The sequence below is a fragment of the Pogoniulus pusillus genome, chromosome 26 (genome assembly GCF_015220805.1).
Source record: "Pogoniulus pusillus isolate bPogPus1 chromosome 26, bPogPus1.pri, whole genome shotgun sequence".
In the NCBI taxonomy this organism is placed as follows: Eukaryota; Metazoa; Chordata; class Aves; order Piciformes; family Lybiidae; genus Pogoniulus; species Pogoniulus pusillus.
Window position 1 is genome coordinate 6,938,248 of NC_087289.1, and position 26,051 is coordinate 6,964,298.

At 40.5% G+C, this 26,051-nt stretch overlaps 2 protein-coding genes across 5 annotated transcripts in view; one reads left to right on the top strand and one right to left on the bottom strand.

Moving 5' to 3' along the window:
- Positions 1-322: 322 nt before the first annotated feature.
- On the top strand, positions 323-21,824 carry DCUN1D1 (defective in cullin neddylation 1 domain containing 1). 3 transcript variants are annotated; one of them, XM_064165528.1, is made up of 7 exons: positions 323-664; positions 9,607-9,823; positions 11,086-11,254; positions 11,837-11,967; positions 16,514-16,596; positions 16,848-16,944; positions 17,484-18,471. In XM_064165528.1, the coding sequence occupies exons 1-7, from the start codon at positions 662-664 to the stop codon at positions 17,492-17,494; spliced, it is 711 nt and encodes a 236-aa protein (XP_064021598.1). In that variant the 5' UTR covers positions 323-661; the 3' UTR covers positions 17,495-18,471. The 3 variants fall into 3 exon arrangements, with proteins under 3 accessions (XP_064021598.1, XP_064021595.1, XP_064021596.1); XM_064165525.1 differs by lacking the exon at positions 17,484-18,471 and adding an exon at positions 18,538-21,824 and having other exon boundaries at positions 345-664; XM_064165526.1 differs by lacking the exons at positions 323-664; positions 17,484-18,471 and adding exons at positions 716-813; positions 18,538-21,824.
- A 971-nt stretch (positions 21,825-22,795) lies between these two features.
- Positions 22,796-26,051, bottom strand: part of ATP11B (ATPase phospholipid transporting 11B (putative)) — a 71,490-nt gene continuing 68,234 nt past the window's right edge. The window contains exons 31-32 of one of the 2 annotated variants that reach the window (XM_064165523.1): positions 25,228-25,301; positions 22,796-25,017 (exon numbers count right to left, since the gene is read on the bottom strand). In XM_064165523.1, coding sequence (XP_064021593.1) covers positions 25,268-25,301 — 34 coding nt within the window. In that variant the 3' untranslated portion in view covers positions 22,796-25,017; positions 25,228-25,267. Of the gene's footprint in view, positions 25,018-25,105; positions 25,302-26,051 lie in introns of those variants that run through there. The other variant, XM_064165521.1, reaches the window with a different exon arrangement.

Below are 26,051 nucleotides of genomic sequence, written 5' to 3' on the forward strand. Positions count from 1 at the left end.
ACGCGGCGGCAGCCCTGCGAGCCCGGCGTGGCTGGGATGGGTCGTTCCGCCGCACGTGTTCACATCGAGCCCTCCCGAAGTGCTCGCGTTTGGGGCATTTGAGAAGAACGAACGGTCAGAGTTTTCCCGGCAGGAAAGCAGGCGAGGGGCTAACCACGGGCCCTGGGCTAATGAGGTGGGGGTGAAGGTGAGGTGGATGCGAAGAAAGCGAGAACCGCGGGCGGCCCCTGCCGCCGTCCCACCGCACTCGGCAGCTCCTTCAGCAGCGCCTCTCCTCGCCCCGGTCCGCAATAACACCAAGGCCAGCGGGGCACCTTTCCCCTCCCTGGGGCCGAGCCCCCCTGCTGCGGCTCCCCCCACCTCGGCTGCGTGGGACGAGATTCGCGCCGCAGGTGCAACAGCTGCGCTGCGCTCGCCAGCCCCTGCCGGGGAAGCGCGGCCGGGCCAGAGGCCGTCCCCGTGCACGCTCCCGCCCGTGGCGCCGCTGCCGCGCAGCGCCGGCCCCCCGCGCGGGCGATGCGGCGCACTGCGCATGAGCGGGAGGCGGCGGAAGGGCCCGTGAGGAGCCGGGAGCTGCTGCCGCCGGAGGAAGCCGTTGCTGCCGCCGACGCCCTCAGTCTCCGCCTGAGCCGGGAGGGAAGAGGCCTGCACAGTCCTCAACATGGTGAGCGTCCTCTCGAGTCGCCTTTCGGCTCGGCCCGGTGCCTCGGGGCCGGCTGCGGCGGCGCCGCAGGGGCAGCCGGGGCCTAGTCATGACAGGCTGGGGTGTCCGAGAGGGGCGAAAGGGCCAGTCCCAGGGACCCCGCAGCCGAGGTGTGATGTCCTGAGTCCATGGGCTCCTCGGTTCTCCTAACGAGCATGGTGGAGAGGGCGTGTGGGGCCCGTGAAGGGTGGTGCGGCTGGCCAGGGCCGCCGGCCACTGGGCAGGCAGGAGGCTGCTCTTGTGTAGGGGCGAGCGCCGGGGCCTAAGTGGGGGGCGCCGGGATTCCGCGGAGGCCTTCGGCCCGCCAGGGTCTGTCTGGCCGTCTCCCGGCGAGGAGGTGTTGTCTTAGACTTTGTATGAGTGGTCAGGTACCTTTGAACGGGACAGGGGTAGCAGAGGTGTTTTGTGGGCAACTGTATCTGGAGAGAGTGCAGGGGACCTCTAGAAACCAGGGGCTGCTTGAAGTTTTTGTCGGCATTTCGAGCGGCTCAGGGCCGCTAAGTGCTGTCAGTTCACTGGGAAACTTGAGTACGTTGATTCTTAATGAATTGGGTTTACGTTGGAGCAAATCTGGTTTTGGTAAGGCTCCTCTTCATATAAGTGTTGTAAAGGAGGACTTGCATTTTCCTTATGATGGTTTTCTTCATTATATCTGAGGGTTTGCTGTGGACTCAGTTCAACTGACTTTCTCCCTTCTTCTAGAGGGAAGCTGAGCTGGTTGGAACAAAACTTGGTTTTTTTCGAGGACCTTTAGCCTTAAATGAGGAGAGTCCTTATCAGTCTCTTGCACCACTTTTTAGGCACCCAGGGCAACGTGTTTATAGTCATACTTCCAGGCCTTCTCTATGCAAAGGTTGTACAGCTTTGGCTAAAGATGTACAGTTTGAAGTACTACTTTTATATAGCAGCTGTATTGTCTTAGGAAGGGTGTGGGAGGGAGTCTAAGATCTACTGGTGTGCACTTCACAGGATCGTAGGTTATTAGAGGTTGGAAGGGACCCAAGGAGATCAAGTCCAAGCCCCTGCCAGAGCAGGACCATACAGTCTAGCACAGATCACAGAGGAACGCATCCAGACAGGCCTTGGAAGTCTCCAGGGAAGGAGACTCCACAGACTCTCTTGAGGAGCCTGTTCCAGTGCTCTGTGACCCTTACGTAAAGAAGTTCCCCCTTACGTTGAGATGGAACCTCTTGTGCTGCAACTTACACCTGCTGCACCTTGTCCTATCCCAGGGAGCAAGTGAGCAGAGCCTGTCTCCCATCTCCTGACCAGCCCTCAGGTGTTTAAAATCATTCATTAAATCCCCTCTCAGTCTTCTCCAGACTAAAAAGCCCCAGGTGCCTCAGCCTCTCTTCATCAGGCAGTGCTCGTGTCTCCTAATCATCCTAATAGCTTTCTGCTGGACCCTCTCCAGCAGATTCTTGTGCCTCTTAAACTGGGGAGCACAAAACTGAACACAGTACTCAAAATGAAGTCTCACCAGGGCAGAGTAGAGGGGAAGGAGAACCTCCCTTGATCTGCTGGGCACACTTGTTGGTATAAAGATATCTTATACTCGTGGTTAATGTTATTCTGGAAAGTGGTGTTAAAAGCATATTTAAAGCAAAACAAAACATCTTTAACTGATAGAATTATGGTGGCATGAAAAAATATAAAGAATTTAAATTAGTAGTGCTATATGCAGACCTCTAATAAACTTACCACTATGGTACTAGTGATTTATTTTAATACCTTTAAGTAGATCTTCACTTTAGTTTTCATGGGGGATTGAAACCAAAGTCTGGGTGAAGTTCAGATTGTAGAGGTGTCTCATAATCTGCCATTCAGAGATGTTAAAGTAGCACTTCAGCAGTAATGTTACCCAACTTCTATAAAGACTTCTTTCCATAAAAATCACCTAGAGCTGTCTTGCAGTGTATCTAGTGTAAGTATGCAAAATAAATACACATGCATATATGTACATATATATATATTCTTGGCTGGCTGTGTGGTTAGAAATTTAAATTGAACAATGCTGTAGTAAGTGTGAGCATAACAGAAACAATGAGGCACGTTATTGTGAGAACAGCTCTTTGTGAGAAACAGCAGAATCTTATTTGCTTAGTTTTTTGGAAATACTTAACTGAAGAACTAGCAGATACAGCCTGTGAACAAAACTCTGCCGATAGATGGGGAGTCATCAGGTTGGAGAGAGTATCTGAATACTCTAGTCATGGCCCCAAGCATACTTGTTAGGCCCTATGCAAACAACTGTTTTCCAGGTTGTGCTTGTAGGCTTTAGCACTCAGGTGAAAGGATGACATAGACATTGAAGTGGGGACTAAATGACAGGCTGCAGCTTTTGTAAGATGTAAATACAGGTATGAATTGTTTCAGGTGCCCAGGTATAGGATTCTCTACTTGTAGGATGTCAAAATCTAGGGGAGGTTTGCTGAAAGAATGTTCCAGCATTGGAATAGACAGCCCAGGCAAGCGACAGAGTCACTGTCCCTGGAAGTGTTTGAAAAAATGTGTACACATTTAATGGCCATGGTGATGTTAGGTTGATGGTTGGATTTGATTATCTTAGGGGTCTTTTCCAACTGACATGATTATGTGATTATATATGATCCCCTATTTAGGTAGGGGAGAGAATAGGGAGACTTCTTCACAGAGATCTGAAGATGTCAATTCAGAAACATGAGATTCCATATCCCATTTTCCTTCCTGTATGCACTACTGCTCTGGCGAGTCCTTCCAGTGGCAGTGATATGTTCCTGGGGCCAAGTTGGTTGTCCGGCACAGTAAATGCTACATTAGAGGCTCCTGCAGCTCAGGTTTGGCTGTTGCTTGCTGACATAGCACTGCCAAATAAGAGCATTCCTGGCACTGACTCTCGTCAGTGTTCCTACAGGCAGTGGTTTCAGGACTAAGGTTTCCTGGCTTTGAACTGTCTTTGTCTGATACCTGGAAGGGAGGCCACTGCAGCACTCTCTTGTGCTCACTGGCCATTCAGCTAACTTGAAAAGTGCTCTCTGTCCAGTACTCAGGTGCACCACCTGGCACTGTTCCTTGGATTGCTGATAGCAATCTACCTTTCTTACATTTTTGTTTTAGCTGAGCAGCAGCTATAGAAATGGTCTCCTTCACCTTATCTGTTAGTATGTTATTGCTTCATCTCATCACGAGGAAAAGTAACGTGCCTGCAGATCAAAACAGAGCATCAGACTGGTCCATTATACTCTTAAGTCATCTTCTCTGAAGAGAAGATATTACCTGTATTATTCTCAATGATTAAATGAATTTAGGACTATGTGTGATAATCAAGATAAGTGTGTGAGTAGCCGTAGCTTTATCCAGAACCAATTGCTAACAAGATCTCTACTTGCACTATTATATTATCCAGTTTGAGTTCTCTGAAGAATCTCTCTATGCTGACAAATAATGTAATTTACCACTGCAAAGCTCAGGTGACAGGAAGTCATAAAAAAGGAGTATTACAAGAATGTCACATCTGACGCTGCCTAATGTGATTCTATGTTATTGTACTTCATGACATTGTTATGTGGTGTTTAACTCAAGGTGTTGTGCAAGACTGTTTGGTATGGTGGATATTCATGCTTGTAGCAGTTTGTTCATATTTATGTTTTTGGGGTTGGTTCTTCCATAGTAAAACTTGCAGATTCTTGGCATTATACTTAGAATGGAGTAGTCTGAGTGCTAGACAAGATGGTGCTTGATCTTGTTTCCTTTCCTAGTGTACTAGAGAGCCCTTTGAACTTACACTGTAAAATCACTTTTAAGTAGAGCCATGAAAAAGATTATTCAGAATTACGAACTACTCTGAGAATAATGTGTGAAATTTATCATGTAGGTCTTGATATTTTACTCATGTTTCGTGGTGCCAATGCAAATACAAGGTATGAATGCAGCTTCTAATAGCCGAATAGCGCTTCTGCTCCAGACCAGATCTGAGAATCATAAACAACAGACAGCTTTATTTTGTATTTTTTTTAGTTGGAAAAGCCTACTTTTGGTGCTTCCTTCACCTCTAACATGAATTACCTTAAAAAACTACTGTGACTATTGCATTCTTCTGGGTAGCTATATATTGATCTTCTACGAAAGGCTTTCAGCCCATGTGCAAGTACTAAAATTACTTCATCCACTAAAAGAACATTAGAGATGTAAAGAGCAACTTTAATTTTTATGTTGCTTAGATTTTTTTACCTTGGGTTTAATATCTCAACAGACCTTTTAAGTTTTGAAGTTTTATTCTGTTTCACTGAAGACAAGTGCATTCACATCAGTTTGAAACAGAGGCTTAAGAATGTCCTGGCAATTGTTCTTAGTGCGTGCCCTCTTTTCAAGAAACTGTTGCAGAAAAGAAGATGTAACTGCAGAGCGTGTTTGTTTATATTACACAGCAACAGTGGCTATTTACTTTGTTTTTGTCTTTAACTTGAGTTTTATGAGGGTTTTTTTTTGGTAGTATATGTGCATGCCTTCACAGTTAGTGGATTAATACGTAATTCATAGACCCCTGTTGTGATTAACTTCTGCTTTCTTATCAAAGGAAAAATAGTCACGGTTTTGTCTTCTAAGCTTTAGCTGTGTGGTTTTTTTTTTTTTGCATGCAAGCAATAAACGAGGTTATTTGCAGGTGAGGTTATTTGCAGGTGTCTTTTATGTTCCTTTAATGAATACAGCTTAATGTGGAACAATTCAGACATTGTAATGGAGCAGCATCCTTTTGACCATTAGTGTTGTCAATGACCAGAATGGCCATTAGTGTTGTGTAAAGGCACAACCGAAAGGACAGGCATGATCTGTAAGGTTATTGCATGTGCAAACCCCTTCTGTGTGCAGGCTTAAGTTACTCTGTTTGAACGAATGTTACTGGGGTCCTTTGAAAGTGTGAGGATGCTTCTTACAGCTAGATCTCTTTCTGAAGTTTAAGTGAAGTTAGTGTAAAATTTTGCCTTGGTATTGTGGAGGTTGATACTGTATTGGGAAAGGTTTTTTACCTGTCAAATGCATGCTTTTCTTCGAGTCCTGACAAACAAAAGCCCAGATGTCACAGCGTTCAAATTCCTTTAGTTAGCAGTAAAACTGGCAGGAACCAGATCATCTGTAATCAGTTGCTGGATAGGGAAAGGTGAAAAGCCTTATTACTTACTACTCTGCAGTAAAGACTAGAAAAGAAAGTGGAAGTAGTTCTTTGGGAACCACAAGGAGTTTTAGGCAGTAATACTTCCAGCTGACTGTGCACTGCTTGTCTAACTGGCAGCTGCATATAACCTTTGAGCAAGGTCCAAGAACAGGGTTTTGGTTGGAATCCTGAGCTCTCTCCTCCAGGCAGTGAAGGATGAAGGTTGTTACTGTTTCCCATGGGCATTATCCAGAAGAGTGGAACCTTCCTATGACTGTCAGCTCTCTGGAAAATGTTGATGACCAGTGTGCAGAGCTGATCTTTGAATCTGAGGTGAATTAAAATTGAATGTGGAAGATAAGGAAAAAGCACAATGAAGTCAGAGTTAACAGATCACTTCTAGCACTTTTTATCCCTACATTGGGAAATCTTACTCCCCTAAACAGGGAGAATTTCAGTCTGGGACAAGAAAAATATACTTGGGGAAAAAAACTCTTGTTGTTTTTTGCTTGGTTATGTTTTGTTTGGTGTTCTTTTTTGAGGTGGTGGTGTGTTACATAGGTTTGGAGTTTTTTAATTTTTGAGCTTTTACTGAAGTATCAAGGATGGGCTATTAGAAATACCAAATTTTGGTACTTCATAGGGAGAGACAAATTTGCATTTAAAAATCTGTGTTACAGCATCAGGTGCTCATTGCGAAGATGTAGTTTTATGAATCTACGTAATACAGCTTTTAATTTGGAGAAATTCTTCTCTGTTTTAAAAGCAAGTTCACCTTCTATCTCTTATGACATCCTCGTTATGAACTGCAATGTGAGGTATTTGTTGCCTGACGAATACAGGTTAAAGGTTGTAGGGTGCTCTGGCTTCTGTATTGCACACTTAAAACAAGAATAGACTGTTAGAGCTTGGCTTCTAGAAATAGCCCTTAAAAGTGCAGAAGTGTTCCTGCTTTAAGTGTGAGGTTTTAATGTGATGAAAGAAGAGTTATAATAGGATAATAAAAACTCAGCAGTAATTTCATCTCTTGCGGTCCTGTAGTAGGCCTTCAAAGAGCTGTCCAGTCACTTAGGACGTGGAGTGTCTCCTCCGGGTTGGCAAGGTTCTGCGGAAACATTCATGAAATAGAAAGAAGGAGCTTTGGCAGTTCTTCACTAAAAATAAACATGCATTTGACCAATAGAAATGGAGTTACTACAAAAAAAGATTGTCTGAAGAGTGTGATTTTTTGCATCTTTTGTATTACCAAAGGCCATACTGATGAATGTCAGCTGCTTAACTCTTGTCTGATTCAATGTATTGTTTAAAGATGCTTTACATTGTTACTGTCGTTTAGCTTCAATCACAGAAGTTCTCATGTGGATATACAGGATTTAAATTTTGTTCAAAAAGTTACTTAATCTGTGATTTTTTTGATCTAATGAACTGCCTTCTCCTTTTATGTGATAACACAGAGAATACTACCTTTTGTGGGCTTTGGTATCGACTGTGAAGTAAACTTGTTCTTTGACTTTTTGCTGTACGTCATTTCTTTTAGAGTTCACTCTTGTAGGAGTAGGGCAGAACAAAGCCTCTTAAGGTTTCATAGAATACTTGCTGTAAAAGAACTATGCATACTTATGTGTACGTGTTTAAAAAAAAACCCAAGCCCCTAATGATTAAAGGCACCAGCTCTGTCAGGACAAATACCAGGGCAAAGCTAAGGTCACAAGTATGACTGCCCTGTAGTGCCCCTGAATCTGTGGTGACGCAGCAGTAAAAATGAGTGAAAATCCATTAGTAAATTCTGGAAGTTGTTCCGCCTGACTTTGTCAGTGATTTTTGTGGAAATTCGAGCTCAGTGTTGTAAGGTGCTGAATGTCTGCTGTTGAACTTGAAGCATGCACAAACCATCAGCAGCAGAGCTTTGCACGACCTGCCCTAATGGCTTGACATTTACCTGGAACCACTTAGGAAAATCTGATTTTCAGAAACATGTTTGTAGCGGAAGATCTAATATTCAGCAGACAAAATTGTAACTTCAAATGTAGCATAGCTTAACAGCCATCACAGTGTTGAAGTCTGCAGCTTGTTCTAAAATTTTGGCTTCAGCTAAATGGTGTATATAAAGTGTTGTTCTGGTCTGAGGGAGATATTATTTATTTAATGAACCTTAAAGGATATTAATCTGTTTATATTATGTAGGATAATATTAGTTTAAGTCAAATGTGATACTTGCATATATGTATCTTTTAAATGTGTAACTGAAGTTGATGGCTTAACTAGCATTACAAATAACAGTGTTCACGTTCACTGCCACGAGCAGTAGAAAACTGATTCTGACTTTTAGGGTAGATGAATTTGTGTTCTGAAGCATAGTTCTTTTTTTTCTAATGATAATGTGATTGGACACTAATTATCCTTTGGAATGAAGAGCTTGAGCTCATGCTGCTCTTAAGCCATTTGTTCATTGGCAGAGGGGAGTTTATTAGGTTTAGAGACTTTTTTGACCTTCCTCCTGCCCTGACCCTGAGAAGGAGCCCTGCACTTGGAAATTAGAATAATGAATACAATACAGATCTCTTGGTTAGAATGCAAAGTAATCTCCAAATGAAATAATGTCCCATGCAAGAAATCCAATCCTGACTTAGAAGTTGGAACTATTTTTACGGTAGTGTTAGGAGTCTTTTCACATTGAATGTACTGAGTGAACTTTAGAACTGCATTTGGATTTGGTGTAGGAGCTGTATATACGATTACTTTATTCTCACTATCAGTTTAGTGTAAGTAATAACCTTCAAATAATGAGCATGCTTCTCCTCTTCAGAATTATCCTGGGGTGTCCCTCTATGCTGATAAATTACTGGCAGCATGTTCTCCATTCAGTTTTGCACTAGGGCAGAGAGGGATGTGTCTTAGTCTAGGCGGGAGGCCTGAAATTCCAATCTCTCACCTTGGCTATTCACTCCCCTGCCTGCCTCTGGCAAAATTTACTTTTTTATTTTTTTAGCTTCAGTTGCTGCACCTGTGAAACTGAGACAGTGCCTCCTCACAGGAACGTTTAGCAAATTACGTAGGTGAGGTTGAGTACCTTCAAAGTGGAAAAAAAAATCTCTAAAAGGAAGGGGGGAAAAAAGGCCTTTTAAGCTGTTTTGGAGTTTATCTCACTGAAATGGATGACCCAGTCTAGTGCCTTGCTGCCACCAGGAGGCACAGCGAGAGATCCTGTTCCTGGCAGCATGGTCTCCCCTGCACTAGCTGGCCACAGTAGTTTGGTCAGCTGGGGCTAAATGACTGCCAGCCCCTCCTTAAGGGATGGTGATTAAACCAGCTGTCCTGCTGCATCTGTTGAACCAATCTATCAGATATTTTGGTAGCAGATATTTTGGGCTTTAGGCATCTCAGCTGTTCTTTTTTGGTAGGTGTAACCTTACATCTCCTTTATTAAGAGAACAATGTGGGGTTTCTGTTCATTTTTAAAAAACAGGAGTTGGTTTAAATAAGAAGATGTCCCGACATAGAACTGTTTGTGAATTTTAATGTCCTTCATCTCTCATTCCAAATGTGCAATAAGAATGCCCATTTCCTATTGCTTTGCTAGCATGATTTTTACAATTATTTCACTCAGCTTCATTAAAATATTTAGTGTGGAGAATGCAGATACTATTTAAAAAATACAAGAGGAATTATAAGGTACTGGTTTAAAAATATATTATTAATACTGATGTTTTGGTGTCTGTGTTTTTTTTTCAGTGAAGCATATCTAGTTACAGTATTGTCTGTCTTTTACTAGAACAAGTTGAAATCGTCACAGAAGGATAAAGTGCGTCAGTTTATGGTGTTCACACAATCTAGTGAAAAGACAGCAGTGAGCTGCCTCTCTCAAAATGACTGGAAGTTAGATGTTGCAACAGACAACTTCTTCCAAAATCCTGAACTTTATATACGAGAGAGTGTTAAAGGATCATTGGACAGAAAGAAGTTAGAACAGTTATATAACAGATACAAAGGTGAGTACCCTGGATTTTAAGGCTTCTTTCTTAGTTGTGTGTATATATTCTTAATTACAGTGTGTCGCTGCAACTGTGCTCGTCAGCTGGCAAATCTTAACCCAGTCTTTCAGATATATTTTTCTGTTTGCTAATAAAACATATTGGAACAGGAGTCTAAGTAGGTTTCTGCTTCACAAGGATTATATGCAGTTGCTTTATGTGCTCTAAATACATGTAAATTTATACAAAAGTAGGGTCTGAAACTAGAATTGGGTTTACAGTCAGTAACTGTAACGGTTAACGTGGGGTTTAGGGGATTGTTTTGGGGAAAGCACATCAGGATTTTGCTCCTGACAAAGTGGAAGGTTGCATTCTGAGGATGGATTCTACCTTATTCACCTTGCGCTTATTATCAGGTAGTTACAAACAAAAGAGAAAAGGAAAAGTCTCTTCACCTGTTACATACTAGTATTGAGCTGATGGTGTCCTACCACAAATAGTGCAGTGGATTCAGTACAGTAGAACAGATTGCGTTTTAGCACTTCAAGAAATCCAAGTGCTGCGTTTTCTGTCAGTTTTCATATGTGAATGTAATTCAAATACCATTTTCCTGAAGTGTTTGTTGGCTTACATTAGTAGATCTTTGTTAGAGCACTTGAAATGTGAGCATCTCACTTCCAGACCAGATGTTGATTCCTTCACGGAAAGAGGAGTGTGCCTGGCTGACTTGGAATCGGTAATGGGGCAACGTAACTTTCCTCTCGGAGGTTACCATGTCCAATCTCATGCATGCTGGTGATTCCAGAAAATGCATAAAACTAGTGATAACTTAGTAGTTTATGGGCAGATTTGAATATTTTATCAGTCCAGCTTGCAAATGGACATTGCAGAATTGTTTATAACAGTACACAGATCAGTCTTACCAAAGATGCCAATAATCAAGTGTGCTGGTGGGAAAAGGACCAGTGTTCTCTGTATAGAATGAGTCAGAATATCATGTGTGTTATTAGGCAGAAAACAAATGTTTGTGGTGCTTTTGTCTCTCAATGAAAATAACATAAACTTGATTGTGTGGGAGGCTTTACTGTAGTAACTGCCTCAATTGTTGAAGCCTAACCATGGAAAATACTAATTTGATTTTGTTTTCAAAATAGCCACTTAAAAGGGCTGATCCCAAAAAAGGCTTTGTGAAAGTGTTTGCTTATCTTAAATACGCTTGTTGAATAAATGAGCTCTTCCAGAAATCTATTTTTCTTGATACTTACTTTTATATCCTAAAGATCCTCAAGATGAAAATAAAATTGGTATAGATGGCATACAGCAGTTTTGTGATGATTTAGCTCTTGACCCAGCCAGCATTACTGTACTTATCATTGCATGGAAGTTTCGAGCTGCAACACAGTGTGAATTTTCAAAGCTGGAATTCATGGATGGAATGACTGAGCTGGGGTAAGTGTGCAGTAAGTATTAGATGCTGATGGTGTAATCCAGTGCCAGAAACTGGAATGTATGATGAAGCAGCCCTGTTTTGGGGTATTCACAGGCACATTGTCCTTCCACACTTCGGAGACTTTCCAGAGTCTGGTGTTGCTTGTCTGTCTCTAAAACTGCATCTGCTGTCTGTATGACAGATGCTTAGTGACCAAGAAGGTGGCAAATTTGAGTGCTGCCTGCCTTGGCTGATTTCAGTTAGTTGCTGTAGAGCTGCTCAGGTAGGTAAAACAAGGATGTCCAGCTGCATACCTGGGCTTTCTCTGCCTGATGAGAATGCAGTGGTCTTCATCACATTTGTCTAAGATCTTACAGATTTTAGAATTTGATAGATCAGCCAGTTTGTGCACTTGCAAACCTAAGAGAGGTAACAACAAAGAAATGAAATTGTTATGTAGGTGCTGATTAATTTAAAAACTTCCTGAATTTTGTTTTGATAATCATAGTGTCTTCCACCAAAGTGTATAAATTCTTAGTTACAATGCATATTTTATTGCAAAATTAATGATAGACAAATTAATGTGTTTTTTTTAAATGCAGATGTGACAGCATAGAAAAACTGAAGGCTCAGATTCCTAAAATGGAACAAGAGTTGAAAGAGCCAGGAAGATTTAAGGATTTTTATCAGTTTACCTTCAACTTTGCAAAGAATCCGGGACAGAAAGGTTTAGGTATGTATTCTTAATCATTTGTTTGTGAATGTGGGAAGTGACTGATTAAAGCAGTAAGTGAGAGCATTACTGTGATCCAATGAATCTGAAAGGTAACCACCCTTGGGAATAGGAACATCTCTCTGTTGTGGAGGACAGATGTCAATTTAAGGCATTGAAAAATCGGCATCATTAGTACAGACTACAAAATTGAATGAGGGAGGGTTTATTCTTTCACTAATTGTGTGCAATTCTCAGTAAGCACAGTGGATTATGGTCTTAGGTTAAAGGCATGGTGATACCACTTAGAATTTGCAGCACTGGATGGCTTGGTTGAATTTTCACTTTCAGGACGAACTTAAGCTATAAAACTGATTTCCCTGGAAGCACACTTGTACAATCTCTTATAGCATCTAAAATACTTGCAAATGTCTTGGCAAAATAGAGCTGGAAGAGCACAAATAGATTTCCATATTGTGGGCTGTAAGCCTTTTGTTAGGCACCTATTACCAATGGCACATCTGCAGCCATCATTGTGTTTGTTTTTTTTTTCCTGCAGCTCCCTGAATGTTTTGTTGCTGTTTTTTGTTATGACACAGCACTATGCTTTGAATTCGTGCAGCAGGTGAAATAAAAGAATCATTTATTGAAAATAATGACAGAACACCACAGTTCTGATGGAGCATGCTGAACAAGCTGTAGATATCTCTAGCCAAAGCAGCAAAAATAACGAAACAAACATTTCTTCCAAGAAATTGCATGAACCAGCCAGAATGCACGTTCATTTCTATACAGTGTAGTTGAGACATTAGCCATAATCAGTATTTTATGACTCTGTGACAGTTAACTTGTCAAAAGTGGAACAGGTAAGAAGAAATAAAATAATGAAAGTTATTCTGTGGCAACTTGTGAATTTATTTTTCTCAGCAATGGAAATGCCTTGTGCAGGCAGCCACAGAACCAGCTTTACATTTTTGTGCTATGAAAAGTTGAACGTTCTGCTCTGGTTTTATTGTCTTTTATATGTGGATCAGTCTCTGACTTAAGCTTTTGCTTATTTATTTTTATTTTTTCTTAATAAGGAAAATGTCAACAGTTACTGAATGATGAGAAGGTAGAAGTTAGATTATGGAGAATGTCAATGTAGAATCAGTTCTGCAGTGCCAACAGCTGCAGGATTTAGTTTGCAGTTTTTTTTTTATGGCTACCATTGTGACATTTTAGGATTTAACAAAAGTCTTCAGACAGTTATACACAAGGAATATTTTTCATAATCTCTGTAAGGTGGTAAAAGTGAAATGACAAATTAGAATGATACCATAATTACATGAACATTTAAAAAGTATTTGTCTCAAAACTTGACAATAATGGAACTGTTTGATGGAGTACTTGCCTCCTTGGTTCCTTCTCCATATTACTAAGGAAAAGTTGCATTATTTTTCTGAATCTCCTCCTCTCCCCTACATAGAAACAAATCTTTTCAAGTATCCCAGATGGAGCAGATTTCAGTAAAAACAATTTACAAGAAAAACTAAGTCCCTTGCTTTATTCCTCATTTGTCTTGAAGCTACCTTATCCAGGTTAAGCTCTAACAGTGAAAAAGACAAGTATAGTTTTCTCAGGTCTGTATAGCATATATATATATATATAGTATAAGAGTTGTTTAGATTTCTGTTTGTTTTTAACTCTGGATCTGGAAATGATGTAGAACTGGTCTTAGAATCTGGATGCTTACCAGCTCTTTTGATGCCAGTAAATACACAGTTCTAGGCATAAGTGTACAATAGGGCAGAATAACTCTGGTAAACCCTGAAGCATGAGAATATTGGGAGAAGTTCAGTGCAGAAAAGTAAGTGCTTCCAGTTAGGCAATTAATTTTGGAGTTTCTAAATAGCTGCTTGTAAGAACTTGCAAACTGATTTTAATGTATATTGGCTTAATCTTCCAAACATTGTGTAGAAGTTCTGGCACAGTTTCCTCTGCATAATTCTTTACTGCTGTATTATTGCTGTGGATGGCTTGTGATATTTGCATATTGATTGAGAATACCTTTCAGCCGATGTTCGTCTCAAACACTGTTTGCTTCTCTTGCATCTCTCTGGGCAAAACTCAGAACAGAGCATGTGTTTTCTGGCTTTCACATTTGATCCATGAAGATCTTTCTGAGCATTCTTTCACTTTCTTATGGAAGCCTAAAATGATATCTTTCCACTTGTGTGGTTTCATAAAACTTCTTTTAAAGCATGTAGTTTGTCCTAAGGCCTTTGTGCTTTATGTGTTGAGACTTACATAATGAGTTTGAAGTTGCAGCTTCCCGAGACTTGTTTTTCAAAGGGTTTGATTACCCGCAAGAATAGTCTCCAGGTCCTACAAGCATGTGGAAATGCAGTTTGTGCATTGTGTGTGTGTGCAGCAGATTGATAATTGTGCATTTCTGTGTATGTCTGCTACTGATGCATCACGGGAAAATAAAACCTAGTTTTTGAATCTGTTTCCTGGAGGAACTGATCAGCTTAATCTGAAGTTTGTATCTGCTGAGGTTTAGAAGACAGTACTTTCAGTTGAAAGCTGAAGAGCATATTTTTTTGTATCTGAATCTTCTGTTGAAGAACGATGCCTAACTGTAACACTCTTGAACAAGTTGGCATTTTCAGGTACAACTTATTTACTGAGGAGTAGTGACTTCTCTTTAAATTGTCTCTGCTTCTTGAAACTCAGGCTTTTGTCTGAAGTCACATACCCCTTTGCAACTGCTGGGAAATCCTCCACAGATTTTATTCTTCGGTCCCTACAAAGTGAACACACTGATTAGTACCTTTGCTAATGGAAGTCCTTAACAGTTCAGAAACTGTCCCCATCACTGTCTGTTTTCCCTCCAGCAATGTGGAGTTGTTGCTTTGTTTTGTTTGCAGCTGATTGCACCTCTAAGATTTTGGCATCTGTGGGAAGGGAGTGGTTTTCTTGGGTTGTGGATTTTTTCTTTCTCCTGAGGTGCAGTTGATCATGTGTGCTGCTTCTCTCTGCTCTCACAAGATGGTTGTTGATCAAAGATTTCTTGTAGACTGCAGAATATGAGAGGAGTTCACTTAAGTAGCCTTCTGTGTACTCTATGCTGGATATTGAATTCTGTAAGGTTGCTGTATAGTACAGAGGTCCTTGCTGGTTCCTGGTAATGGAGATCCATGCTAGGTAGCAATTTAGAACTCAGATACATAGCTTCCTTTGATCAGCTAACACATTGCCATATGCCACTAATTAACAGTCAATGCATGCCAGTTTATCATTTGGCAGATAGCAGGAGGCCAGTTGCTCTCTCCTTACCTGCTGGGCTAACCAGTCTGTCCTAACTACAGCACTGTAACAGCAGCACACAGTTGTCTGACAGGCAGTAAGCTGTCCTCCTTTCTCAAAGGTGTCAGTTCAGGTTTCTCAGTTGTCCTGAGAAACAGATTCAAACCAAACAAGAATTTAACAGGAGTCTTGGAAAAAACAAACAAAACCTGAAACAACAACAACTAAACCAACAAAGAAAATCCCCCAAACTGCATCCAGATGAAAAAAGACCAAAAACTAACAAACCAACTATCACCCATCTGCTTGTGCAGTACTTAACAGAATGTTTCAAAAGGAAATCTGATGGGGGGGGAAAAATGAGCACTTAGCCAAATCATTACAAAAACAGTACCTGTAGCAAGGCTACTTTACAAATGAAATCCCCCAAAAGCTAGCTTTCTATAAATTGTATTTTATATATTAAAACCAGAAAATGAAGCAGATATTACTTCAAAGTTCTACAGATTTTCAGGTCAATAGCATTCTAAGAAAGAAGTATTTCACTGCATTTTAACTAAAGGGATATGAAATACCCTCACGTGTTTTGGATATTGTAGATACTAAGATTGGCAGTTTTCAGTTCTATATTTGAGTGATGATATTAAAATCTACAATTTTTTTGTCCTACAGAGACATCTGCTATACCAGGGGATCCAAATAATTCTGTCCAGGCTAAGTAATTGTCTGTGGAGCCTTGACTTTCATAAAGAAGAGAAGGCTCAGGGGTGACCTTATTGCTCTCTACAACTACCTGAAAGGAGGTTGTAGCCACGTGGGGGTTCTCTTCTCCCAGGCACCCAGTGACAGAACAAGAGGACATAGTCTCAAACTGTGCCAGGGCAGGTTTAGGCTGGATGTTAGGAAGAAGTTCTTGACAGAGAGAGTGATTGGCATTGGAATGGGCTGCCCAGGGAGGTGGTGGAGTCACCATCCCTGGAGGTGTTTAAGAGGAGGCTGAATGAGGCACTTAGTGCCATGGTTTAGTTAATTGGAAGGGTTAGGTGATGGGCTGGACTGGATGATCTTGGAGGTCTCTTCCAACCTGGTTGATTCTGTGATAATACTCGTGTGACACTTGGTTTATGGTTGCCTTTTTGTGAAGGATCCACAAGTGTTTGCATTTAGATGAATCTTTTCACCTTTATGAATACATGGTTCATTTAGTGTTAGATACCTGTGGAGATGCTATATATGAACTGTAATCTCTAAAAAGTAATATATTTTAATATTACAGATTTAGAAATGGCCATTGCCTACTGGAATTTAGTACTTAATGGAAGATTTAAATTTCTAGACTTGTGGAACAAATTTTTGTTGGTAAGTTAAACTCTTTACATAAACTGGACTGTGACATTTGCAAAGCTTGGAAGATAAATGTGTTTAAATTCACAGAGTAGATGAATTAGATTGTTTTGACCCAGGTCTCAGATACTGCACTTCATAGTGTATATAAGAGAAATGTGTTTTGGGGCTGTGGATGTGTCTGAGACAGTAAAAACAAATGATTGTAAGGGTCTTTTATTGATTTTTTTTTTTTTTAAACATACATTTTCCACTCCTCCAAACAGGAACATCATAAAAGATCTATTCCTAAGGATACCTGGAACCTTCTTCTAGACTTTAGTACAATGATAGCAGATGATATGTCTAACTATGATGAGGAAGGTAAACATAACCATTTTCTTTCATTAACTAATGTGTTTTATGCTACATTTATTACTGTGTATCTACTTTGGCACAGCTGTCTAATAACAGCCTAATTAGAATGTCACTGGTGATCAAAAGTTCAGTGAGAGCTGCTCCTACTGCATGTTGTTGTCATTTCTTTGGTACTGCACCTTTAAAAGAGAAATGCTGAAACTTACCTAAATCCATTTCCATTTTTCATCTGTCTGCACTCAAGTGCTAGTTCTTTATTGGACAAACCCTGGTACTTGTCTGTTTAAAAATCACAGATTCTCTCTCAGTGCAGTCCTTGACATCTTCAACTAAGCAATTGATTTCATGGCCTGTGCAATTCTTTGTGGGATCCCTTGGTTATTGCGTTTCTTAGCTGAGAATGTTTTTGGTTGCATCAATTTGTGAAGGGTGGACATGTAGTAATATGAAAATGAGACTGACAGCATAGAGGAATTATTAGACATAAGTAATACTCTATCCAATGTGTTTCTTGTAAACTTCTGTATTGATCTTTCCTCTTCCAGTCCATCTGTAGCCAAGAACAGCTAATTATCTTCAGTCGTTGGCAGCAGATCAGTTCAGTGAGTGGAGGAAACTGTAAACTTCTGATACTTCCAGAGCGGAGGGGAGCAAACTTCTACAACTTTAGTAATTAAGGACAGTTCTCATTCCCTTATCATCAAGCTGCCCACAAGAAATAAATGTAGTTTAGAAAGATTAAAGGCAGAAAACATGATTTAATGATAATTTAAGGGGGGAGAGAAAAACAACATGGCTCACAGTTGCTTTTAACTGTCACGTACCATCATGCACTTGACTGGGGACCTCTTTGGATTTGTCTGCCTGTAATATGTAAAACACTGATGTACATTTTGGCTACCTCTTTGTGAGAAATATGAGGGATTCTTATCTAGTGTTGCAGATTCAGCCTTCTGAGGCCTTGTGCTGTGTTGTTGCTGGCGAGTGGAGCACATGTTGCTGTTTGGGTTGCACAAAGGATGCTGCACACTGCATTCATGTGAACTCAGATGGCAAGCAGTAAATGCTGTACTGTGTTAAGATATGCTGCTGCTTACAGTGTGGAAAGTTACATCCAGCATTTAACTGTTTTAAAGCAGCTATTGCTGTGCTGGAGGTCAAGTTCTGGTGCTGTAACCAGGATGGATTTAAGTTAGAATTTTTGTCAGCACTTTTTTGGTCAGAAAGTTGAAGGTGGTGGAAGCCCCATCCTTTGAAGATTTTAAGGCCAGGCTGGATGGGGCTCTGAGAAGCCTGATCTGGTGTGAGATGTCCCTGCCCATGGCAGGGGAGTTGGAGATAGATGATCTTTGAGGTCCTCCAACCCTGGCAATTCTGTGACCCCTGAAATGGATGTGTATTAACTGGCTTTAAAGGAAGTAGAAATTTGTCACCAGCTCTCAAATGTCAAGCAAGAAAACCGCATTTAATTTTTTGTGTGTGAAGCTATGCCTTGTTAAGACTGGAAAGCAAATCCCTTGTTTAGATCTGAAGCTATAACAGAAATGCTGTGTTGAACTAAGTTCTTATGTTCTTGTCTTTTTGATGTTTTTCTTCTAGGAGCATGGCCAGTTCTTATTGATGACTTTGTGGAATTTGCACGCCCTCAAATTGCTGGGACAAAAAGTACGACAGTGTAGCACTAAAGGACCCTTCTAGAGTGTACATAGTCTGTACAAATACCTGAAATGGAAAATTGCACAGTCAATTTCTGCTGGCTGGACTGAACTGAAGATCAATCCTCAGAATATGGCTGAGGGTTGAGACAAACCTTTAAGGATACATCTTGGACCATATCATATTTCATTCTTCTACTGGTGGTTCGGGCTTTTCTTCTAGTCTGGACCACTCTTGCCCGTTAAAATTCCAACATTGAGGATTTCATCATGGATTTTTGGTTTTGGGGGTTTTGGTTGTTTTGGGGGTTTGTTTTTGGTTTTTATTTTGGTGGACCACCCTAGTTTCATCTCCCGTAAGTCCTAGAAGCTTAATAATTATTTTGAGGTTTCTGTTTTTTTACATGAAGCACAATGCTGGTCATCATCAGACAACTCTTGTGTGGCATATGAATTAGATCAACAGCAAACCAGTTTTTAAAAGACTCCTTAAATATACACTTGGGGCTAGCTGCAAAAGACTGTATTGATAGCACTTCCTGTAAAAGTGATATATTTAAGCGTACTGGGTCCGATGAGTCTTTTTCTTTTCTGGAAGAGTGCAGGTATTGTCTAAGTGAGTTGGAGTAGCTGGTAAAAGCAATTGCAGAAATAAGCAAGCAAACCCGAGGTGGTTGTCACTGGGATATCTAGGTGCCTATCTGAATGGTTCGATTGTACATCAGCTGGCTGGGAGAACAGTTGAAGTACGACACAACTACTGTGCACTTAAAGCAGCTGTGTGTAATGTTCTAGCTGGCCTTCAGTGAGCTGTGTGTGTCATGATAGAGTCTGATACTCTCTAGCTTATTCTCTTAGGAACGCAGAGTTCATTACAGTTTTGAAATGATGATGTCTGTCAAAGAAAGGGTTTTCATTTCTGTGGAAATCTCAAACTTGAATATACTGAATTTTGTCTTAAATGTTTGCTACACAGTACAGTATTTTAAATCAAGACATGTAATTTTTATGGTTGAGGTATGATGAGACAAGCGGCCCTGTCATACCAGAAGCTGGTGAGTTTGATGTGAATCTAGGCTTTGAAACCGTTATCCTGAGAAGAAAGTTAACTCTTTATAACACAGAGGTACTGCCATTATGGATGACACCCATTTATGAAAATTATTTTCATGAGCTCTCCTTAAATTGCCATATCACTGTGGTTGCCAAATACTGAAACAAAGAGTAAAGCTTTCCCCAGCCAGCACAGATCAGATACGAAATAGTGCTCTGGCTTCATCTGCTGAAATTGTTTTGTGGATCATCACTACTTCTTACTGTCCTGCTGCATTTAACTCAGTCAAGTTAATGTGTTCAGAACAAGTTTTATTAGATACAGTTCTTTTTTTTTTTAACATTACAAGAGCTCTCGAGCTGCTGTTGTGCTAAACATGGTCTTTTGCTCCTCAGTTACTCGTGAAGAGCTTTGATAAATAGCTGCTCTGTAAAACAAGCCGGAAAACACCAAGCTCCAGGAGAAAAGACAGACCAGAGTTACAAGGAAGGATAGAGGCTTAAGTCCATGCTCTGGATAATCCCATGGTAAAGTCAGAGTTCTTTTTGCAGTGAGTTATTGGTACTTACACTAAACAGCAGAACACTTTTATGCAGATGCTGAAAGTATTTTAGAATTATTGACTATTAAAACTGCTAAAAATAATCTGTGCTCTCTGAAGTTGACCCCCCCAGAGCAAAGCGCTTGGAAGAAAGTCCTCTTGTGCATTTATTTTCAAGAACACCATTCCATAAAAACATTGCAGACTTCCTCCAGCTACTGGAATTGGTAATACAAAGGAAAAAAAAAAGTGTTTTGCTGCTTTCAGTATTTCCTTTTCTCAATTTTGTGTAAATATAAATAAGGACTTGAAATTGGGGGCGGGGGGGGGAGTGGACGGAAACTCTGCAAAGTCTTGCTATATGCTATTTTCTGTTGAGGGGTTTGGTCCAGTTTCAGATTGGATAGTTGAAAAGTTGGGTGCTTTTGGAGAGGAGAACTGACTTGCTTTTTATCCCACTACAGAACTTGCCCTCCAAAAAGCCTAAGACTGGGTAGCAGCGTAAGGCCGTGGTGTTTTAAAGACTATTCCTTTTGAATGCAAGATCTTTTCAAGTGTTGTCATCAGTTTGGTACTACATGCTTATAATTACTGTGTAATTATAAAGAAATACATAAACCTTTGACTAATTATGTTGCAGAAAAGGGTTACTCGTGCTACGATGGCATCTGAAAAGTTTGTCAAAGTGAGAGAACCATCGATTAGCAGGGTGTTGCTGTAAGGACAGAATGCCTGGGTACAGGGAGTATTTTGTATTGAAACGTGCTCAGATGTGGCCATGTGTTTTTCCTTTATATATTTGTGTGAGGCTTCTTGGGGTTTGTTTTCTTTTTTTTTTTTTTCCTTTAAGAATGCAGACTGCTGCTTCCTTGGATTGCTTTTGAGTCGTAAGTGCTTATGGCTTCAATTTGATGATCTCCCCTTAGATGCACCGGTTTAATTTTTGCCAAATGTCAAGGAAAAAAAGGGAGGTGAACACCAAGTTTGTAACCGGTTTTTATACATGAAACATGTACAAAATTGAAAGTGCCCTGATATAAAACACTTAATCTCGAGATTATATTTAGTAAAAAAAAAAAAAACAACAAACCAACATCATTTACATATCTCTGTAAGTTCAAATGTAACTTCTTACAATCCCTCTCATTACCAACAGAGGCAATAAAGCTCCAGTGAAATTGCCATGACTTAAGTCTTCTCATGCATTGTTTCAGTCTGTTCTTTGTCAGATGGCTCAAGAATGCTTTTATGCAGGGAGGGGAGGGAAAAGTGTGGAATACTTCTGAATTAAATACTTTATTGGCAAAGGTGTTTTTTTGGTTTTTTTTTTTGGGAAAAAAGGTGTCAGAGCTGCTCCAACACTTTCCCTACAACTCCTTCCCAGCCATGCTGTGTTGCCATGAACGAGCATGTGAACGAAGAGACCACACACACTGCATTGTTTCAGTCTGGTTGTAGACATCTGTGAGTAATGTGACCTTTTTTTTTCTTAATTGCTCAAAACTGTTAATAAGTCACTTTTGAGTTGCTTCAAAACTGTTTGGTGATGAAATCCATGCTGGGAAATCCTTATTTAAGAAAAAGATATAATTTTTTTAAAAAATGCATTTAATAAACTTTTGTCATTCACACTTTATTTAAACGCTGTTGCCAGAAGTCTCTGTAGCTTTTATTTGCATATGGTACACTGATGACATTTGGTTTTTAAACCCATGGTGCCAGTTAGTGCTCTGTGGTCTACTGTTGGGAGAGCTCAGTTAAATACTCATAATTTTATTAAAGAGAAATAGGCCTTAGTAGCTTTGTGATATTGAATGGCCTGGTTTAGTACCACATAGGGCAGTTAAGAACTAAGAATTTTGCTCATGCTTCTTAAGACAGCTGTAACTCAGACATAAGTGTGGATACTTAAAGGGGTTCTGAAATGAACACTCTGTTTCTGAAGTTCTTCCGTTAGCTTTGTCTTCACAAACGCTGCCTAACTGCACTGTGTATGCTTTACATGACGTTAACAACTGCTGTTTCTAAACACAGTGCTGTGTCTACAGAGGATAAAAGTGTAAGCCCTCCTTCCGTGAAGAGCTGAAAGGACAACTGGTGGGAGTCAGGAGAACCCTGGAAATCAAGTTAGGAACAAGAGGGTGAGTGATGGCTGTGGCTGGGTAACCAAGTACACTCTCAGGTACGTTTGGGCTTCATTCCAGTTTCCTCAACAGCATACTGGAATTCATCAGGAAGTAAATCCCAGGGTAGGCTCCAGGGTGAGCTGCAGCTACTGTGCCACCTGGCTGAGCTCAGCTGCTGGAGGGACAACTCCTCTCTGCTTTACACATATGTTGTTTTTTAGTCCCTTCCTCATTACAGGGGCCTGAGTGGGGCTTCTCTCCAACCACAGCAGGCAGCAGAGTGAGGCCAGAGGTGCTTGTCATGCTCATCAGTGAGCTGGGCAGGTGGCCCTGCACAGAGGGATGTAGGTACTGTATGTGTGTGTCTACAGGGATTGTATCTTTAGCTTTGCTACTGCATGAGCCTGGAGCCATGGAGCAGCAAACCTTGCTTTACTCTGGCCTGTTTTCCTCTAATAGATAATTGAAACAAGGACTCAACTAGAAGTGAAAGTTTTTATTTAATAAATATAGTTTTCATAAACCATTTTTAAAACAATTTCTACTGACCAAGCTGTACAAGGCGCAAGCACAGACTCGCTGTCAAGAAAATCAAAAAGAACATGAGGCAGCCACAGTGTCAGAGGTCCAAAATTCTTTGTACTAATTATTGCTAGTTTCCAGTTGTCAATGCCCCTTATTTGCCTAAAAGTAAGGGTCAATGTCTTCAAAAAGGTACTTGCAGTGATGCTATCATTCAAGTTTGGGTTGGTCTTTTTTTCCTTTGAAAACAAGCAGAACTTCATCACACTTGAGTGAAAACATAGGAATCTGGAGGAGTTATTTTTGTGTGCATAGGACCTGTAATCTCTCATGGGACCAGAACCAGGAATTGCAAGAAAAAAATATCTTTGCTGCTGCAATGAGCTCTTGTTTTTTAACCTTTTCCCCTTCCTAAACTATAGGCCCCATGGAACAACTCTTGTCCCTCTGCCAAAATGTAAAAAAGGGTTTGAACCTGCTGCTGTATGAAACAACTTCCCTAAAACTGCTGAGGAAAAATTTAATACACACCACAGGCCACTTAGGTGCTCTTCAGGGTTTCTTTCAGACAAGTCTTACCTTGTGTCATAAAGAGCAGGATCTTTCATTTCTTCCCACTTCATTTTATACACACAGTCTTTAGCCCACAGCCCTCAGGTTTTATTCATGTCTGCATTTACACAAACTGGAAACAACAAGAAGTTGGAGCTACGGTGCTGACAATTGTATGTACTGATTGTAATACAACATCAGAGTGTGGCAACAGCGAGAGCAAGGCAAATACTTCAAAGTGATGAGAACGTTCCTCTGAACGAAAGCCACAGAAGCTTGGGTGGCAGACAGGTGTCTCTACTGTGTTATTTCAGATGCCTCTACAAGCAGGATTTAGCTGAAGGAAAAAAATCTGTGGAAAGCAGAAGCCTTGCAAATACTGATGCAAATGTGCTCCTAAGACGACTGCCGGCAAGAGCATCCCATCTTTCCTCCTCCTGGTATAAATCAAGTCATCCCAATAGAGAGCAGAAAAATCAGGCCACTGGAAGCAAATGGCAGAAGCAAAGAACATACGAAACAACCAACAATAAAACCATTCACAGAAGAAACACACATCCCAGATCTGCAAAGAGGAAAGTCTACCATCTGGGGAATCATTCAGGTACAGAAAAAAGGCTAAAATGAGTCTATAACAAAGGGTTTGCGCAGCTCTAGGAGTAACTAACCCAACACTGTCCCTGTAACAAGGCAGTGATGATGGTGTGAGAGGAGTTACTGAGTGTCCTTACACCAGCCAAACCAGAACCTCAGCTGGCCCAGATGCAGATGATTGAGCACTTCTGACCACTGCATTTCACCAAGTCACTAGGAGTTGGAAGTACAGAAGTACCAGATAAAACTAATGAAAAATAAAGTAGACTACAGCTTTGAGACATTTCTAGCACTAGAAAAAACAGGATTTTTTTCCCAATATAGAAGTTATATTGTCATAAAAAACATGTCTGAAAGTATTACCAAAGGTTTCCAGTATGAAATTATAATTGTCTAGTATGCACTCTAAATTGCATAATCTTTTCTCACATCATCTTTTGCACAAGAAATCATTCTGAAAACATAAAGCCAAAGATTTCAGCATTCCTTCCTCTGCAAATTTTTGTTCCCCCTCCCCCAGAACCTTAAAAAATATACAGAATATTTATTTTAAGCAGAATATTTACATTTTAGTTTGCAAAACAATTCAGAGCATCTTCTCACTTAATTTTTCCACTGCACCCTTTAAAAAGCCTACAGTTTGGCAACTAAAATGATGTTAAGTAACAAAAAAGAAACTCTATTTTTCACTGAACAGGAACAAAAAATCTGCTGAGAACTCAATCCTGCTTTGAAAGTGGCTACAGAGAAGGTGCTCCTTCAGAGACACTGCATAGTAAAGTGACCACACACCACTCTTGCTTTTAACTACACCATCCACTATAGGCTCTTCTGCCCTATGTTAATGGATTTCAAGGCTAAGAGGTAATTCTAAAGCATTTCCTCTCTGTGGCAAATTCTCTCTTGACTCATTCATGCTCTAACCAGAGAGATGAATGCTGGCGTTAGATGGAATTAGCTGCATTTTGTTCAGTCTTCTTCATGAAGAACTCTACACTGTACCCAAGGCACAGTGATTGGTTGCACACACTTCAGCTGTCAAAGAAATAGACAAAAATCTTTCATCCTTGAACAGAAGCAATTTTAAAAGTCTTGTGACATCAGTACGAAAACACAGTCACAGTCACTCCTTCCAGCCAAAACTCTTGTCAGACCAAAACAGCTGGTCTTTTAGGCAAAGCATTTCTACAGGCTTACTAAATGAGAAATTACTGATTTAGATTTACTGCAAATAGAAAAATATACCTTGGCAGACAGATGGATTCTTAAGTTCTTCCTGAATTGTTTAAATGCATGTTTCTTCGGTAACCTTACAAACACTGAGAAAAGGGAAAGCAGGGGGAAAGGAGAAGAGGAGATGGAAGGTTTTAAAGAAACACATAATGAAGGTAAATTATTCTTCAAATAGAGGACTGTGCTGCTGTTGTGCAAATACAAAGTAACATATTTGTGTGATAAAAGCCAAACACACCGAGAGAGCTAAGCCATTCTAAATGCTTGGAGTGGGGCTGTGTATCAAAGTTTCTGCCTCCTACTGTAGCAAAGCTAACCACATGTATTATATTTCAGTAAACGATGCACCAAGCACACAGACTAATGAGGTCACACAAACTGACTGGATGGTTACAGTGCCATGGCTGACATGGACAAACGAGTACTTCTGGAACGTGAAAACACTGATTTAGACACAGAGGATACAGCTAAACAGCAGATATCTGATTAGAGTACTTAGAAGTCTTTATTTGCTAGGTAGCTGCAGCAGTAGGAATACTCTCAGCATGGCAAACTACTAAAAAGAAAATAATTATTGTAAAAATAGACTTGATATTATATCTCTCTAAATGCTACATAAAGGAAGCTACAGGAGCAGGTGACATCCAAGTGTACTTTGTCAGTACCACATAGCTGGAGAAAAGGTTTTCCTGAGGACCAGACAGCTGACAATCAGCTTATTGCATCTCTGCAAACTATATGCAGCCAGACAAGTTACACACATTAATACCTATGGCACAGGCAGAACTTGATTTTCAGTCATCCTTGATCACCTTACTCATCACAAGGAGACCCTG

Coding starts and splice junctions, on each gene's coding strand:
- DCUN1D1 (XM_064165525.1), top strand. Junction 9,824..11,085: donor GTTATATAACAGATACAAAG/GTGAGTACCCTG, acceptor TATATCCTAAAG/ATCCTCAAGATGAAAATAAA. Junction 11,255..11,836: donor GATGGAATGACTGAGCTGGG/GTAAGTGTGCAG, acceptor TTTTAAATGCAG/ATGTGACAGCATAGAAAAAC.